General features: G+C 34.7%; 1 protein-coding gene across 1 annotated transcript in view; it reads right to left on the bottom strand.

Annotated features, from left to right (window-relative positions):
- The window catches only part of SLC25A12 (solute carrier family 25 member 12), a 45,852-nt gene extending 26,754 nt beyond the window's left edge, over positions 1–19,098 (bottom strand). The window contains exons 1-5 of the mRNA XM_088519435.1: positions 19,068–19,098; positions 18,497–18,550; positions 13,423–13,565; positions 9,502–9,617; positions 1,105–1,244 (exon numbers count right to left, since the gene is read on the bottom strand). Coding sequence (XP_088375561.1) covers positions 1,105–1,244; positions 9,502–9,617; positions 13,423–13,565; positions 18,497–18,550; positions 19,068–19,079 — 465 coding nt within the window. The 5' untranslated portion in view covers positions 19,080–19,098. The remainder of the gene's footprint in view (positions 1–1,104; positions 1,245–9,501; positions 9,618–13,422; positions 13,566–18,496; positions 18,551–19,067) is intronic.
- Between the last annotated feature and the right edge of the window lie 394 nt (positions 19,099–19,492).

The following is a 19,492-nucleotide window of genomic DNA, read 5'->3' as shown; positions in this document are numbered from 1 at the left end:
AAGTAACATCAAGGTATATTGCAGCCTTAAAAGACTGTATCAATCTCTAGTACATCAATTTACAATAAAGACTTCAGACCTTATGTAATTAGACTTTTTTTTTTCCTAGAACCTGCTCCATATCTAGTTTTATCCTGGACAATAATTATAGATGTTATCAAAGCATATCTACCAATCCTTACTCTTAAATCGTATGTCCAAAATTATTTTGTAGCAAAGATCAGCTTTAGAAGTACATCATCTATTTTTCTTCAGGCATACGAGGCAGAAAACTAAAAGAAAAGTAACATCATGAGGTGAGCACTGCACATTACTGGATTCAGTACAATTACCCACATAAGTTTGCAAATTCCTTTCCTGAATTATAATTTTTTTTCTCCTACTTTCTTCTTCCTGCATCTTTTATAACTGCAGTATTCCTTTATTTCCTTCTAATGCAATAATCAATTGTGTAATATGTTTCAATTACAGCTTTTTGGTTAGCACAAAGTCCGGTTCTAGGTTTTATGGCCTGATATCTAAAAGGGGCTACAGCAACATCTCAGAAAAGCAGATGTGTCTCCTGCAAAGTTGGCTGCATTTAAGATCAAACTTCCAAAACAAATGTAGTAGCATACATGACAGTTAGTGAGGAAAAAAATATATTAAAAAAAAAAAGGAGGAGAGGTGGATGGGGCCAAGTAGTAAGATAATCCTTATAGACCTAAAAGAAATGTTAAAAGATTTAGTAATTTTCCATGAGACGCTGTATGATAAAAAACAACTGGTTATACTAAGGATGTAATACTAAGGATCTAACCTTTGATCAAGGTTATTTTTGCTATTAAAATTCCTATGAGAGAACAATTCAGTAAAAAATAAAAATCAGTAAAAGGATTAATTTCATAAACAGTATAGGATCAAGTTAAAGCAAAATTAATATACAGTGCTTAGACAACTACTATGGAGAAATAGTTTCATCACAACTTTCAGGATTAGAAAATAATCAGTATCAGATAATGATCATCATTACCAGCAAAAGCTCAAAATTTGTAACAGCATTAGTATATTGCTATAGATAAAATCAAATTTCTATTCCACTTTGAAAGATGGCTAATAACCCACCTGAAGAAACTGGGTGAACTCTGAATAGTTAAGATGCTTCTTCCTGTTATGCCCAAAATGCAGCCGAATGAATTCACAGTCCCAGTTAAAGGGGATTTGAAGATGAATAATAGTTTGTTCGAAGATTTCTTTGACATTTGCTGTGGAGGAGGGAAAAAACAAGAAGTGAGCTTTGTGGTACAGTAATTCAACAAACGTTCCAGGCAGTACGCAGACAAATGAAGTTTTAAGCAGCTGTTTAAGAAGTGCTTTAGTTTGTTAAAAATAATTGCTAACTGAACCTTCACAGACCTCTACGAGAATATATTTGCTATAGAGCATGATACTTTCTGTACATAAAACGTTGGAGTGTTTTATTTAGTTCTAATTAAGAAACAATTTCCCTTGTGCATGACAAATATGAGTTATTTTGCATTCAGATATAAAAATCAATAGTGGTTCTCTGTCTCTGCCAGCAGTCAAATTAAGTCCCTTATCAAGAGCACGAACACCTACATTACAATCTCATGCAATATTTGTCATACTAAGTATGGTTTGATTGAAACTTGATTATTACAATCACACTGTCTGAATATGTCTATTGAAGATAGGTATAAGAAATGCCATCTAAAACATATTATTAACTCAGCAGAAAGCACCTTATTAAAAGCTTTTGATAAGGCCCTAGCACAAAAATCAAATCCTATAAAACATAATTGGTAGTCTCAGTTATTAAAATGTTTTAAGATAAGTGAAGATAGAGATGTCCTCTTTTAAATGAAGTAAAGAAAAACCCTGTCATTTCAGAATATGGAATTCTCTGTATGTATACACTGCAACTGAAATCTCAATGCATAAAGCATTATCTGGAGTCAGTCAAAGCCTTATTTGAAAAAAAAAAAAAAAAAAAAAAAAAAAAGAGCATGCTTTATTCATGTACAACATTGCCCCTCTGTAAAACAACCCATTTTTCTGTGCCGATTATCTGCCCAAATACTAACTGGACATCTAGCCAAACCACATGAATACCTTTCACTCTTTACCTCCAATTACTAAAATTGATTTTAACTTTTAATCAACTAGTCTAAAACCTGCCAACATAAAAAAAATGTGATACAGAGAAGTTTACTATCATTTGATACTCATTTTGGACTGTCTACTTGGAGCAAATGTGTTGCTTTCTCTGCGTTAAAGGACTACTACATTAATTCATCCTCACAAAAAACTATAGCAATTCTGGTACTATATAATTTTACAAGTTTCAGTGAGGAAATGATTGCAAATCCTTAGAAGAAACCCATTTCACAATGGGAACATACGAAGTGGGATTCCATGGCTAGATGGCTTTGCAGAAGATTTGAGATTACATATATAAAGGGCAGACCATGCTGGTTAGTGATTTAACTGTAACTTAGTCTTTGCTTAAAGGTCAAACATAGACAATAGTGAAACAATTGCAATTTAAACCATAGTTTCCACTGCAAGGGAGGCTAAAAGGAGGTTTTCAGGTAAGCAGGAAGCCTAAAAACACCTAAACTGACTACTTGTAATTGTCTGCTCTTGTCTACTGACATCAATATTGACACTTTCTATGTTCTGAGCACTAAGAAAATGAAAAAGATAAATCACCAAACACATAGCGTTAAACTATGTTATTTCACCAAAATTCCTTTGACATGTTTGTTTGCAGCACATTTTTCCATCCTTGCTAGAGGGTAAGGAACTAGGAAAGGTGAATTTAAACCTGAGTACCATGGATTCACTGCAGTTTCTGACCGAGCTACCTAGAGTCTTTATAACTACAAACAGATGAAGGCAGCCTGCTGCTCAACTTTCAAAATGGCACTAAACTGTAAAGGGAAGAGAGGACAGGCCTGCTCAGTTGCACCTACTGGCTTGACTACTAACACATGAACCGTGTTTCCACACCTATAAAAAAAGCACTGATTTCTTTTAATGAAAACTTAGCCAATAGTATGCTGAAGCTGACAGGATATTGCAATTGTTTTCAACTGTTTCCAATGTTTGCTTCAGAATGTTAGATTTTTAAGAAATTTCACTTTTTTTCTTATAAAATTTTTTCTCCAAATTAAGGTCTGCTCCTGAAGTGCTCAAATACTCCAATCTTCCACTGATTTTTAATGAGACTTAAGCCATTGGCCTTTTCTTAACTCTCATTCAAGCACTTCATAGTCTACTACTTAAAACTGAGAATTAGTTTTCCACACTATTGATTTTCCTTCTTAAAGAAAGGATTTACAGGCACAAATCAATATCTTTCAGCACATAAAAATAATACTGGCACAGGAATAAATAATTTTATATATAAGTCTATAAAATATTAAATGTAATTTTATATCATAAATATATATTGCACTTGAAGCGCAGTATGTGGCTGAATGGGTTTAGAGATGCTATCCAAATTAGCCTGTTGCTTCTCTGAAATTTCAGACACCTTAAACATTTTTCTTCTGTAAGATAATTAGGTAATCACTGACAGGGTATTCTCAAACATCGCCAGATAAGCACTAGAAATTGCTACTCCTATCACAGAATAGCAATAATTTCTTCACAATATATCAAGAATACCATTTTTAATCCAATTTTGTTGGCTCTTCCCTATATCAAAGGAAATAGCCATCACCACCACCAAAAACTCAGTGATGAGAAAAGCTGCAAAGGGACAACCACATTTCAAAGATTATACATAATGTGCTCATCACCTGCAATTTCATCACACTGAACTATGAGCAAATGTCTTATTTTTAATTTATTTTTTCCACAGCACAAGCAAAGAATTGACAACACAGAAAATAGGCAACATCAAGGTACCTTAATGTTATGCTCATTTATTTTTTATATGAGTCAAAAACAAGTAAAACAGATAAGATAAACTATGAGTAGTTCAAATTTCCAACAGTTATTCTGCAGGTGGCAAACAGTAAATTATTTTTAAATCGTTCATTTTAGCATGACTTTTTACAGAATGCATGCATTGTCCTTGTCAATACGTATTACTCATTTATTAATGTTCTTTCTTACTCTTCGCTCACCTTTCTGCAGTGGAATTCTTTCCTACTGAGCTAGTACTTTCTTTCCAAGCTTAGAGCAACTCATTTTCTTCTCTGATAGGCACGCAAGTCAGCAGCCTGACGACATACTCAACTTACCATCCGCCCCAGCAACAGTAAGATACTACTCTAGCACACTAGTGCATTACCTCCGAAGTGACATGCATTCTCTCCAGATCGTTTCAGAATTTCCCCACCCAGTCCTTCTAAACAAATTATAGCTGCCTGGAGCAGCAACGTGCAGGTATCATACACAAGATTCTGGATCAGAATCCATCAAACACCACTACCTATGGCTCAAAGAAATAATGTAAGAAAAACAAGAGCGGGAGAAGGAGAATTTCCTAAGGTATAAACACCGAGATCTTTTGTTGATCAATTTGAGATAAGGAGTGCAGCAGAACACCAGCACATCTGAGCAGTGTTTCACCCTGCAGAACGGTTGTGCACAATGACAACATCACTATCAAATCCATTTGTTCAATGGCACACAACAATTTTTATTTTTTAAATAATGCGCTTTATTTTGAAAATTTGTTGCCAAGTTAAAGTTGCCACTGTAGTTTTAAGCAGCTGCAGCAATGCCTATCTACCAACAGATGCTTTTCACTAGCCATGAGGGTCAATCAAGTGAAAAGACATGATTTGCGATAGAACAGAAATGAGAAGAGTGCTTGTCATATTCTAGTTATGACTAATATCACTCCATCATTCTAACTGACATGGAAAATGTCACGCTAGAGCACAGATTTTCATTTAGCCTGCAGACTTAAGACACTGCTTCAACTTTTAAGAGCAACATATCCAAGAATTAGACTACTCTATTACATGCAGAATGAAACAAGAAAAACATAAAACAGCATTCTCCTACATAACTTGCAAATCACATTTTCAATTGATTATATTTAACCAAAAATTTTTATTTTTCCCCAATACATCAGTCAACTGTTCAGTGAAAAGCCCAAATGGTTTAACTGATTCTGGCATGAATTTCTGTATTTGGAATGTTAAAATTAAGCTTATCCTCTTTGCCAAACAACCATTTCTGGTCCATGGTGGGAACGAGTTCAGTACCCCAGGCAAGTCTTGAGGTAGTAACTACTTATTTATTTGTTATAATGATTTGTTTTGATTTATAATCTTCTGAAGAAACACACAAAAAAGGGCAGGTTTGGTTACTAGCTTATGTATGCTAGAGGTTTGCTGCTTAAGAATTTTTTTCATTTGTCTGCTCAGCCATCTATGGTCCCATCTGCACACGCTGCAGTCGTACATACCTAATGTATTTTAATGTATTCTATGCTATAGATTTTTCACTACATCTGCAAGTATACACTATATATAAGTATCATAGAATGGCTTTCTCTATGATGCCTCTACAAAAACATCTGGAAAAAGCCTTGAAATTGTACATTACAATTAAAAGTGACACAGTCCAGATCACTGTATGGTTTGTCCAAGGAATAAAATATAAAGAATTCTGTCACTTCCATCTAGATACCTATTTCAAGAGAAGTGCCAAGAATAGTCACAGGTTTCACCTTTTCTCCATAGTGAGAATTCTCTTCTTCAGCATTCTCTGCTAAGCAAGTAGCTTGCACAGATTTAACATTCAGTTTTGCTTTAATCTGAATTCATAACAAAAGATCTTTAGAGAATAGCAATTAAAAAAAATCCTTAGTGTAATAGCAGTAATTTTATGACCTGTTTCTAAATATTTCACTCATGTTAAGGAGTTTGCACTCCATGATCAAAAGAGCAGAGTGGTTGCCAGTCTTCTCTGCCAATAGACAAGAGAACAAGAAAGATAACAATGGTAAAGAAAAATCATCTATCTTTATCTGCTTGAGCTATATCTTGTTAATATATTTACATCTTATTAAATATCTTATAGCTAAAGCAGTATTGTAAGGGTACATGAGCAAAACATTTCCCTTTAAATACTCACTTAGCACTTACGAAGACATTTGATCTGGAAAATAAATGCTTTCTTTCCTATTTCTCCATGATTTAAAAAGTGACTTAATCTACACTGTTAGTCATATCAAGGTGTTATTAGAACAGTCATGTTCTTGCTTTTTTTTCAGCAAGCTGACAGTAAGTACAGTGCAGCTGAAACATGTAGACCATAGCAAACAAATTGTGTAACCAGATTTCTCAGACACAGTAGTGGCAACTCAATTTTATAGCAGTGGATATACTATACACATATTACTGCATACTATCTGCACATTTGCAGCACTTATTCAGTAGGGATTTTGAGCTGTCCAAAACTCCTGAAAAGTATCCCAAAGTAATAAGAAAGTAGATGACACACTAAAGTGACAAAGAACAGCACACAAAAGGCTTCCTATTTTAACAATTCTAATTAATATATGATATTACACAGACTGATTAGCATAGCATAGGGGATACGTATTTCAAAGAAATAGTTTCTGAAGAGGCATAAGCTATTTGCCCCTTTCCATTTCCTGGTGTGTAAGATAGACTTTTCTGTTACACAGTTTAATCAATGGTTCCCTCCCTAGAGACAAGAAGGCTAAGTTTTATAGAGATCAATGGTAGACCAGGGGTAAAGGAGACTGCAAGAAGATACAGAGACTGTGTATGGTCTAGCTCGGTGACATTAAATAAATTCTAAAAAAAGGTGTGAATATGAGTGAAGCAACATGCATTCAAAAAACACAGAACACACAGCTAGATCTTTGGAAAACAAACAAACAAACAAAGTCAACAAATATACTTAACTCTCTCCAGGTAAGTGAAAAATCCAAGCAGATCAGGATGCTTTTGAAAACGCCAATACAGTCACAGCCAAAGGGTTTGGGGAAATAACCAACTTACACACAGGATCGTTTCTTATCACAGGACCAGTGCCAGCACAGCTTTCTTCCAACGTTTTGGTTTGAGCTTTAAGCACCAGCAAGGCCAGTGCTGGGTTCAAGTTATCGCCCTAAGAGACACAGCTTGATTCTGTGCTTCACTCTTCACCCACCCCAGTTCCTGATGCACAGTGCAGAAAAAACTAAACAAATCCATCTCAATTCTGTTAGGAATTACTCGTTTGAGTTAGCTTTGGAATCAATATAATCATATAGCATTGCATACGAGCCAGAAAAGCTTGAAGGCTTATGATTGCTCCCAAAACCAACAGGGTTTATCTGCAAATTGGATACATTATCCTCTGAAATAGAACTGTCGTGTTTAATAACAATTTTCATCCTGCTTGGCTAAATTTATTCTATTTCTGTACATTCTTAAGATTTTTGATACATACGATTAATTCATAGAAATGTATACAGTAGGTCAAATTTTATAAAATAGCACTATTAACATACTCTAATTTAGTTTGAGGCAAATTCATTTAATTATTCATACTCCTGCTTGGAGTGCAGACACCACTAACTAAAGAGACCTGGCCTCCGCTTTCTTACAAATAACCATTCATAAAGGTTCTTTAAAGAAAATCAGCATTGAAAGTATCACGTTTCAGCTAGATGAAGTCTTCCTCTAAAGACTTTGTACTCTCCTAACCTCCTTTTCATGTTCCTGTTTTCACACAAAACTAAATTCTATGCCTTTCTGCTTATGCAGTGTGAAAATGAAGGAGCGCATGGCTCATTTAAAAAACAGCCTCTATAGTCCATAAGATTGACGCGGAAATTAGCTGTAGAGTTATCAAATACTGAACGTGTCATATATCATCACACATTTTTTTCTACCACAGATATGAGCATTAATTTGTATTATATCCCCATGGTTTTAAAAAAATAAATAAATAGAGCAGTCCATTTTACAAATAAACAAAAAGAAAACAAAAATCCAGCAGTAATAAAAATGAGGGAAACTGTACCACAAAATATGTATCCAATTTGACATGCTACAAAATACTATTAAATATAATAGGAAATGCAATATAAATTAAAACAAACACTAAAGTTTCTCTGAATAGTTTCCTATTCAAGATTTATCAGCTTTATAAAAATATATAATTTTTGTTATAAAAAATTGACAGAAAAATATTGGGCAAATTTGTATAATTTTGTGTTTTACAGTTTCTCTTGTCTTATTCTTCTGGCTTTTAAAAGCAATGACCTGATCATAAAAATAATGATCCTCTGACTGAAAAAAGTATACAATATAAAATTATTTTTCATTCATTTATGGGAACCAGCTATTTCAAGTCGTGTTCATATAAGCTACCAAGTGTGTATCTGCATTCCTTGTGACTTTAAACACATCAACATTAAGGCAGTTAGACAATTATAATACTTTGTCTGCTTCCTAATGACTGCATTTATTGACTTCATCTCTACATATATTGAGGGGATTTTTTTACAAAACATTGAGTATCCAAATTGCTTAGTATTTGACCCTTTAGTTAATCATGTAATTTAACAAACGTCATAATTCAAGTCATTCTGTTTACATAAAAAGACCCCTGCATGATTTGTCTAAACTTTTGATCCAAAAATAGTTGCAAAAATTTTAAGAAAATCAAGCAGTTCAAAGAGTAAGTGGTTACAAATCCAAACATAGTTTGCATTTTCTTTATTGAGAGATTTATTCTTCTGGATAGAAATAACATGTAATTCTCATTCCATTCAATAAAAATCTTGGCATTGATTTATCTAATTTTCATTAACATACAAAAATTTAAAAATAAAAGCTAATGCTCTTCAAATTGCAAAGTTAATAGTTATTTAGCAACATTATAAAGTGGTATCATTAGCCTAAAGATTTTTGTCCAGTTACTAATTTGTGTGATTAGGAAAAATAAATAAATAAACAAAAACCTTAAAAGATACAATTACTTCCTTATATTCCAAATACAAGATCAAGGTGGAAGTTACATTCATAACATTAATGTAAGTCTTGCTCCTCAAGAATAGGAACAGTCAGCTACAAATTCTAAAGACTAGACTTTCTTCATTTCTATTACCAGCTCCTACTAAATCTAATGACAATTCTCCAAATATATGGAGATACAGAATATGATTTAAAAATCCCTTAACAAAGGAGCTTGAAGTTGGTAACAAAAAGAATTTTGCTTTGGATGACACAGAACAAAGTAATAGTGCATCAAATACTTCAGGAATGTGAAAAGAAATTGTGATTCAAGAAGATACAGTAAAATATTTTTATTTACTTGTATTTCTTAAGCTTATGTGTTAGGTATATCCCTTGCAAGAAAAAAAAAACATGCTTTACTTATACAAACTCTTTTAGGAAATCAGGGCTTTACTGCACAGTAAGCATTTCTAGTTGCGACGAACCACTGAACCATTCTTATAGTCTATACTATTACTATTACTTTCTTAAAGTGGCTTTTTTTAGATATTCTTACCAAATGTTACTTCTCCATTGCCATTCTTGTCAAACAACTGAAAAGCAACAATGAATATTGCATCTGGCGTACACAAAACTGATTCAAATGCCAAAAACTCTTGATAGGAAATCAACCTACAAAGGAAAAATAAAGTTGTTGTTATAATTTCAAAAATTATTTACAGTACAAATGATATTTTGTACTTGATGCTCTAGAAAACTTTATGATCCTGTTATTAAATACAATTTCAATACACAATTTCAAAATTGAAATAATTTTATAATTTATACTAGAGATGGAAAGAGAGGTATTTGAATATCATCATTTATTGCCTGGCAATAAATTATAAATTTAAGCAGACAACATTTAAAAGTTAAGATATCTATTAAAAAAAACTACCAGCAAGAAATTTAGAGGCCTGTCAGTTCATACATACAAATATATATATGTGCATGAATCTCTACTGAAAAAAAGACATTTTAATTTAAACATAAGAAGATTTTTTTTCTTAAAACAACCTTTAACATATGTAAAAAAAAAAAAAAAAAAAAAGTATGATCAGAAGTTATATTTTAGCGTGTATATACACACACAGAGACATATATAATACACTTCAAATATGAACTATAAAGTTATATATTTGAGAACAAAAATCAATAAATAAAATAATGTTGGGACTGGAATGCTGTTTCCAGCAGAGATAAGGAAGCAGAAGTATCACCAGATAGGGCTTTAATGACATCTCTGGAATGCTGCACACAAATCAAGGTTCTTGCGCTGAAAAAGATAAATTCAAACTGGAATGGATACCGAGACAGATTACCAACTTGCAAATTCCTAAGAGCAGGAATATCCCCTGTGTTCCTCCATTATCAGGGCAAAGAAAGCAGGAGCTAGACTAAATGCCATAATGGAGAGTCCCATCCAATCAAGCCCACTGCATTACAGACTCTGTAAGGATATCAAATCACTCACCTTTAACTTCACCTGTAACATTCCAATGCTTTTTAAAATTTTATTTTCTCTTTCTTCTTCCCTATTCTTACAGCTTATTTTGTATGGTTTGAAGAGTGTGTTCATAACAATGCACCTCTTTGCCATATCTCTCCACAACACTGCTTTAAGAACTAATGTACAGCACTGCTGTGACACTGTTCTGCAAAACATAGGTCTTTCTTCAGGACCATCTTACAAAACATAGATCCTTCTTCAGCACCAGCTTAAGTACACAATTCCAAATTCTGGAAACTGCCTTGTGATGAGCCAAGTAGCCAAAATCAAGCAATTAAAATGAAGAATTCTGAATGACCACTGTTAAGTTTTGAAAGATTGATGGGAAGAAAAAGCCTTTTATTTTACAACTAATCTCGAGTTAGGTTTGTGTAATTGGTTAGCTGGCTTTGGCACACTTGTATATTCAGAGAGGATATGTACCCTAATCCTAAATTTGAAAATAGTGCTTGAAGTCTAATGACACAGGAATGCTCTGAATATTTTACTTAGAGCATCAATCAAATCATACTCTATTAAATGGATATCAGATAAAGTAATTTAGGCCAAATTCTAATTTAGACTTCATCATTGTAACTCCGGAGAACATTTGCATCTGTAATAGTGAAGAAGTAACATTCTGAAAGTGAAGAATCATCTGTTATAAGAACCACCGTATAGAACTCCACCAAGGCAATTTAGTTTTGTATTACAGTAACAGGAGAATGCAGTAGCATTCTGGAAAAGTTACATCAAAGTACGGACAGAGTAATTAAAGAAAAAAAAAAAAAAGAAAGAAAACATTCTACTGAGAACCAGTTATCATATAAGCTTATTTTCTAGAGATGCCAAACTTAAATCTACATGAAGTCAACAAGAACTTACAAGGAAAAGTTGCCAATATGCTTGGAGCATTTATCTGAGGGGTAAATGAGCTTAACAGAAAATGGCAGAAGACCCAAGAACCTAGAGCTTCCAATTACTTGCTGTGGATTTCCATTTAATGTACAAATGCCTGGATTAAAAATGAGTAATAATACATCCTCAAGCTTTATAAAATAACTTTAAGTCCTTGGAAAGACGTAATATATTACTAGAATTTGATGAAAGACCACGGTAATTATACATGCTATAGATTGAACTCTCTGTGTAAATAATACAGTTACCAGAGTCTGGATTTTGCTATATTGCAGCTCACTACAAAGTCTAGGAAGAATAAGCTTCTAGATATAAATAAATAATAAAAGATTTTGGGGGCATAATAGATTGTCCATATGAAATACTGATTAGAGACGAACATAGATTAAAACATTTAAGAAAACACACTTCAGACAAGTATCAGCAAGTTTTCAGACAAACATTTTGTACTGCAGACCATATGATTTCCCATTATTTCATTCTTCCCATACAGTAGTAGATAAAGTGCACTTACCCATAACCGATTGCCTCACTTTGAACATTACCCAGATTAAAAATAAAACAAAACAAGAACTTATATTCACAGAGAAAGCAACAAAAAAGTGTGCCTCAGTGTCAACTTCTGTTGAAAGCAATAAAACAAATTATTGATTTCTTATTAAAGAAGTTCCTTTCATAATACATTTTCTGAAATAATGTACATTTTAAAATGTAGCAGCTTTCAGACAGACAAGATATTCAACATATTTTACTAGTCATCAGTTAGACTCTTATTTCAATAGATACACAGAATGGCACTTTTAATCTTTAACAGTACAACAAATTATAGCCATGTGTCACAAACAGCAACACAGTTTATTTGGAATTGCTGACTTTATATATTTATGTCTATAAAACATAAAATTATTTATCTATGTATAGACATAGATACATAAATCTGACTATCTATCTACACACATCTCAAACGTATTATGAAACTGCTGCAACTTTGTTTTTCAAAGAGCCATCATGTAACATTACAATAAACAGGAGGTTCTATAATTGCTATTTCATGTATAACATATACAACATACATAATTTTATTTGTAAAGTGCAAATACTGTGCAAACTGCTCAGAATACTACGCAAACTAATAAAATACTCTAAAACAGAACAATGAAGGAAAATAAAAATACTCACATAATGATAAACATCAGATTTATCTATTTCAACATGTATTGTATCCTGCTTTAATAGTAGCCTTCTCCCTCATCTCTATAAAATACCCACTCCCCTCTGCATTCTTGACTTCTGCTCTTACACATCTTAATCTTTCCACTCTAACAACATTCATGCTTCCTGCTACAATCCCAGTCTGAAGCTGGAAGCCTACATATAGCAAAAAGAAAAGTAGGGAAAGCTCCTTTGAAGATGTGTTGGATAAAGATAATCTCAGCAGAGTGGACATTCTGTAAATATGTTTCAGAGGGCTATCTAAAACCAAGTAACACTATCTATAATCACTATTGGAAAAGCATTATGTAGTGTGACCTTACCTTGACTAGAAAAACACGTTTTTCCTTTATATCATCATTAGTATCTCTTTCTTAACAGTCAGCACTTTTTTTAAAGCCCTCAATGCTTTGATTAGTATTTCATACTACAGGAAGATTTTCCATATTTCCATGTTCAATCATAGATACTGAAGACTCTACAAAAGTCTATGATCATGGACCTAAGTCCATGATGGCCTTTCCCAGGGCAGTCATACTATATTAAAATTATTTGCAATTCAATCTACTTTGCATTTACAATAATTGTCAAAACTCTTTTAAAACAACTAAAAACAAAAAAAAAAAAAATGCTTTACTGTTATATATCCTATTTTCCCTTCTTCCAAAAGAATAATTTGTTCTACTTGGGAAAAATCTCATTACTTGAGGAAGACTAAAGCATAATCAAATTAGCAATGTATTTTAGAAAATGAAATAATCAGAAAAACTCAAATTTACCAATATATTACAGGTTTCTAATAGAAAGTAAAATTCTCACCCATCCTTTGTTTGATCTGCCACTCCAGCCAACAGCTGTACTGTTTTAGGATTATAACGTGGATCCGTATACAGCCCCAGGTATTTTTGCACAAAATCTTCCGGGGTCATGTAATGCTCGCCATCTTTCTCAACACTGGCATACTAGAGTAAAAAATGAACCCAAAAAAAAAAAAAAGGATACAAATTAGTATCTTTACTGGAGATTATTTGAAATTGTGGACATATGTCTGTTCTGAAATTAAAGGGTTTGATTAAACCAATAGTGCTAGTATACTAGTTGCTTAACAGCACCAACCAACTTATCCCTCCAGAATAGAGGTGTCTACGTAAAGACTAATATCTTCTTTAAAAAAACAATTATGCATTTTCAGAAATTGTTAGTTATTTGTATAAATTTATAAAAATTACAGACCTATACCTTTCCATTTTTACCTAAACTGTAAAAGCATGGCACATAAATATTTTCCAAACTGCAACTACCAGAGTGAGCAGAAACAATTGTTCAAAAGATGCCTGCTACTAGTAATTGTGGGACAGTATTTCTCTTTCCGTAAGAAATGATCTTTCAAATTTATTTTTGTTATAAAAATAACTGTTTTGTCATTTCTCATTTAAGTAATTTAAGCGGAAAAAAAAACATATAAAAGGATTCGGGTCAACTAAAATGCTTTGATTTCATTTTGAGCTTTGGTTTTGAGTTTTATTAAAAATAAAATAAGTTCACATCTGAATTCTAAGAAAATTTTAGAAACACTAAGTAATTGAAATATTAGTACAATCCATTAAAAATAAAACAGCCAAACATGTCTTGAACTACGACCATGAGGCAGGAGCAGAAAGTATCACCTGTTCCTTTTTGCTGTCAAGCACAGGACACTGTTCAGACGTACCCGCAGAAAACCAGCACCACCATCCCGCTCTTTACGTGCTTGGGGAACACAAAGAGCGGACGACTTACTCTCTTGCTTTCCGCAGCATCACTGAATGGCAAGTCGCATTGAAGTCAGTGTGTACAAAATGAATATAGAGAAAATGTATTACAGAAGTTTAGATCCTGTTTCAGGATGGCAGTATAGTTGCAGAAAAACAAGGTCTTGTATTTATTTATGACATGACAATGACCTTAGAAATAAAACCTAAGCTCATTGATTGCCAAGTTAAACTATATTTGCACTGTGGAAAATAAGAAAAATCTTAAGAGATGTCTAATTTGTTAAACTACTGTAAGCCAATAGTTGAGTATTTGCCTATTGAGTTCATTTCCCAGCATTTTCACTCTAGAAACCTGTAAGCAAGTTTATTTAATATCTTTAAAATCCATCTCTTATGTTCACTGTCTACTGTATAGGTTACTTGTACACACAAATGAATTAGGTGCAAATCTTTAAACATTTATGTAAACCTGGGTTCCTTCTGAGCAAGGCAAGTGACAAAACTTCACATCAATTTCTTTAGAATTTTGATTTCGAAAAATCGTGATTTTTATTCATTTGTAAAACAGTTATTCACTTTTCTAGATTCTAATTGTTAAAGGATGACTATACAAGAGTTATCTGCAGAGAAAATAAATAATTAAAAGCAATGCCCTCCATCCTCCCAGCCCAGGAGTCTGTAGCACAGCATGTACAGTAGTGAATTCAAATTTCAACCAGTAGCGTTATCTGGAATTTGTGACTATTTCACAATATATTGTAGTATCTTGACACAGCTGACTCAGCTTTATGTAAAAGAGGAGGTATATTCTGCCAGGGACCCACAAGAATTAGAACATTAATAATAGCACCCAAACACGAGACCTCTTAAGATTTGAAGCTCTGTTAAGATAAATTCACATGCCTCATTTATGTGTTTCAGCTGTATGCAACCCATCCAATTCAGTCAGGACCCAGTTTCGGCATACAGGAGCTTACCTCAAGCTTTTACCTTAGCCTCAACATCTATTCCTCCTCACCAGCCCCTCACATTTCCCTCTTTCCTCTTACAGAGGTGTAGTTAGCTGCATGCAAGTTTACATTATAAAGTAGATTACTGAACTAAGAACTAAAATAGATTATTTCTACCAAAAGAGGAAAACACAGCACTGGGCAGGAATTCTTCAGGTCAGCACATGACAATATAATGAAACTGTGATTTAGGTATCACTGAATCACCTAGTAAAGGTCCCCTTTTCAATGAGATGCATAAGTGATAACAAAATATGTTCTGCTGAAACACGTGCAATCCAAAGCAAGTTTTATATGTGAGGGATCACAGGACATGCAGAAACTGAACACATCCTCAATAATAACAGAATGATACTTGTGGGCCTAACAAAGACAGTCCAAATCCAAATGTCTCAGTCTTATTTCTTCAGGCAATAATTTATCTGATTTTATTACAAACAGTGACTCGTTTTACCAAAAAAAAACCTTGAGAGGAGGAGTTTTGTTATTTTTTTTAAAGATAAGAATACTGACAGATACATTCAGCTCCATATGAGAAGGTCATGATATTTTGACAGAGCCTGGCATCATGTCAATAAATTATGGCGTGACAAAGCAGCTAAGCTATCCACTTACAAAATCTGTCCTCAAATGACCTTTTCAGCATGCAATGTGAGCATGAACAAAACAGTTTGGGGGACAAAAGAGGTGATTATTAATTATACTTCAGTTTGTATATAAAATATAATACATCTATTAAATCTGTATTTTCCTCCATCTCAAATTATGCTACCTTACAATGCAAAATCATTATTATACATGTACAGGCTGTCTCAGGTAACCATTTGATGAATTTGCATATATATATATATATACACACACACTAAAGATCATCACATAACATGAACATACAAATTACTGCATTTGCACCATACCAAGTTAGGCATCCTCATGCTTCCAGAAGTGCTGCATACCTGAGAGGTAGCTTATTTGATAGTGCACACACATTTGCAATTCCTGGATTACATAAAAATAATAGCACATCTTTTCATGATACTCAACCTTAAGATTTTTAAGGGTTTAAAAAAATATATATATGTACACAGTGTTTCAGAAATTTTAAGAAAATGCTAAGCACCAATTGAGATGCAAATTACACTGGATGGATAGAGGAGTTGATGTACCATATTAGGGCGTACATATGAATAGAAGGAAATTTAAATACTCTCTGTATGCCCAAGATGGATGACGAAGAGGCCCAGAGTTCAGGTCTTCCCTTCTACCTCTTTCCAAGGGAAGCCAAATTTAGGAAGGCATGCACGCCCTTTAGCTGAAGCACACACAACAAGCTTGCACCCTCACCAAGGAGCACGGCATATCTGATCCGTGATGAGTGCAATGCTGACAATATTTTGTAACAAACCTTTCTGCAACTTAGTCCTGGAAAGAGTCGGTTCTCTTTGATATTTTCTTAATGTAACTAAATTTATTTGTTACCTATTGCAGCAAGAGCATGATTTCCAAGTTTACTAGAATCAAATATAATCCAGAAAAAATATAAAGCCTCTTTCTACACAGGACACATCTGTACTGCTTGTATTCTTTTTTATATATGTAAATATTTATTTATTGTAAACTCAGATATCCAAGGGAAGGCAGGAGAACTGCATTTTTAATTCCTCAGAGCAGTAAAACAAACAAACAAATGAAAAAGAGTAACTCGAATGCTTGTTTGAAAATAACAAGACAGACAGGAAGAAAATAAAAAGATTTTAATAGTAAATTCTTCAGGTTTTTTTCAGGTCAACATGCATGTTGTTTTATAGACAATTTAAAAGATTTGGTTGCACAGTATTCCTCCTCTCCACTTTTTATTGTATGATCAAAATCAAGGATTTCAAATAATTTACTTATTTCCAGAAGTAAACACCTCTACTGCCATGTATACCCAAAGTCAAGAACCACATGAAATGCACATTTCCAAATTGAGTGGAAAACTTTGACGTTACATTTCACCTTCTGTTAACAAAAAGAAAGGAGTACAAGTATCTTACAAATTAGTTATAAAAGTGCTGTGTGACATTCCAGAATTACATCAATAGTACATGTTTTTCATACTTTAATGGTGCTTATTTGATTTTAAAACTCTATTGTATTCCTTATATAACAGCTAAATGGCATACTGACAATGAATGAATCTATGAAGGAAAGAATATCACTAGAAATTAAAAGCTAGACTTTCATGCTATTATTCCAACACTCAAGTGATTCTAGCAGAGTAATGCATTTCACAAACAAGGAAAAAAAAATCTGTGATTGAGATGTAACTTATCTCTCTCAGGCAAAAAGGATTTGTCTACTGACCACATGTGGTAACTTATTTAAAAGTTAGGATCAAAAACTACTTGCCAAAGATGGCACAATAGATTTTCTCATGCACAATACTAGCCCTAAAACTCAATTTCGATTTCTTTCCTTTCCTACAAAATAAAACTTCTTGAATACACCGACTAACGTTCAACTTAAAGGGAAAGAAAAAAGTATTTAAATGGTTTTGGAAATATGGTTTAGTTCTTATTCCACCAGCATGTTAAAAAAATTATTATCAAATTTTGAGAATTGATTGGGTTTTCCTTTTAGAAAGTGCTTCACTCTAGCTGGGTTTCATGCAGTTTATATACATTAATTCTAATGCCCTGACAGAAATAATAAAAGCAGAGTAATATGGATATTATGAAACTCATCAACCTTAATAAATTAATCATAAATTCTAAAATCATTGCTAGTAATTCATCCATTTCTAAGGATAAAGATCCCCAAAACAGTACATATAGTCATCTAAGTCATTTTGCAACCTTGTAAAGTTTCAAAAATGGTACTACTACTTAGACACTAATTACTTTCTTCATAGGAAGTTGGAAAATATTTCAGAAATTTGTTTCAGATTATAATCTGGAAATGTTTAATGACAATTTTTGTCAGAAGCAATTTCCCCTTAGGGCCAGAAGGCCCTTTCAACATCCCGTCTTGCAAAATGAACTTTTAAGCATGCCACAAGCACAACCCATGACTGGTGCTGTGACAAACTGCGGAAAAGAAAAGGGAGTAAAAATGTCTGTCCAGTGAACCACACAAAAAGGGTCTGTTTACCTGCAAAAAAACATTTCGCAGTTCAGCGGGATCAGCCCTCTTAGTTGATTGCACCTGTGAATAAAAGTTAATGCTTCACTAGTTGAGCTACTGATAGAGTTTAGATTAGAGAAAAAAAGAGGCAATCTGCACTGATAAGGGCAATGACTATCAGGTCTCTTATCTAAGCGATAAGGAGAATCCCAATCATGACACCCTTGGTTTTTATTGCTCCGCTCGGACACAGCACGAGCACCGGTGACAGCTGTCAAACCGGCAGCACCGCCGGCCGCCAAGCCCCGTGCCCGCCAGCGCACCCTGCGCAACCGCCGCCTCACAGCGGCCGTTACTGCTCGCGCGCGCGAACCAACGGCCGCCTCGCAGCGACCGTTACCCCCCGAGGCGCATCAGGGGCGCAGGCTGCACGGCCCGTGCCCGGGGCGCCCCGACATCGCCGCCCCAGCGCGCGGCGCTTCTCTGGGCCCCGGGGGGCTCGCTCCCTCCCGCCGCCCGCCTGCTCTCCACCAGCCGCGGAGGCGGCGGAACGGCCGCCCGCCTCCTCATGCCAACGGCGACGGAGTGCCAGAGTCACCTTGACCGCCATGCTGCGCCCGGCGACGAGGAGGAGGCGGAGCCGCCGGCACTTCCAGCCCACCCGCCGGCCGCGCTAATGAGCGCCCGGGCCCGCCCGGCCGCTCCCCGCGCTCGGCCCTCCCCGCCCCCAGGGCAGCGCCAAGAGCCGCCGCCCTGAGCAGCCTGGCGCGAGCCGGGCCTCCTGAGCGCTGCGCTGCGGCCCGGGCATCGAGGCCAGTGAAAAGCCTCAGCATGAGCCTCCTCTTGCTCCCCGTGACAAAGCTGATGCTTCCCCTTCGGTGGCCTTGAACCATATAGCCTAGACAGGAAATTCATGAGGAGAAAAAGAAAAATAACTATATTTAAATCTGGAGTGGATAAGACGTCTCAGTTTTCAAGTCGCTCTTCTAAAGGATTAACTTCAACATTGGTAACCTGGCGAGA

Source organism: Tinamus guttatus, unplaced genomic scaffold, assembly GCF_059628265.1.
Source record: "Tinamus guttatus ecotype Peru unplaced genomic scaffold, ASM5962826v1 Tinamus_guttatus_pri_ptg000060l, whole genome shotgun sequence".
NCBI lineage: Eukaryota > Metazoa > Chordata > Aves > Tinamiformes > Tinamidae > Tinamus > Tinamus guttatus.
This window is presented reverse-complemented; position numbering and strand designations above follow the sequence as displayed.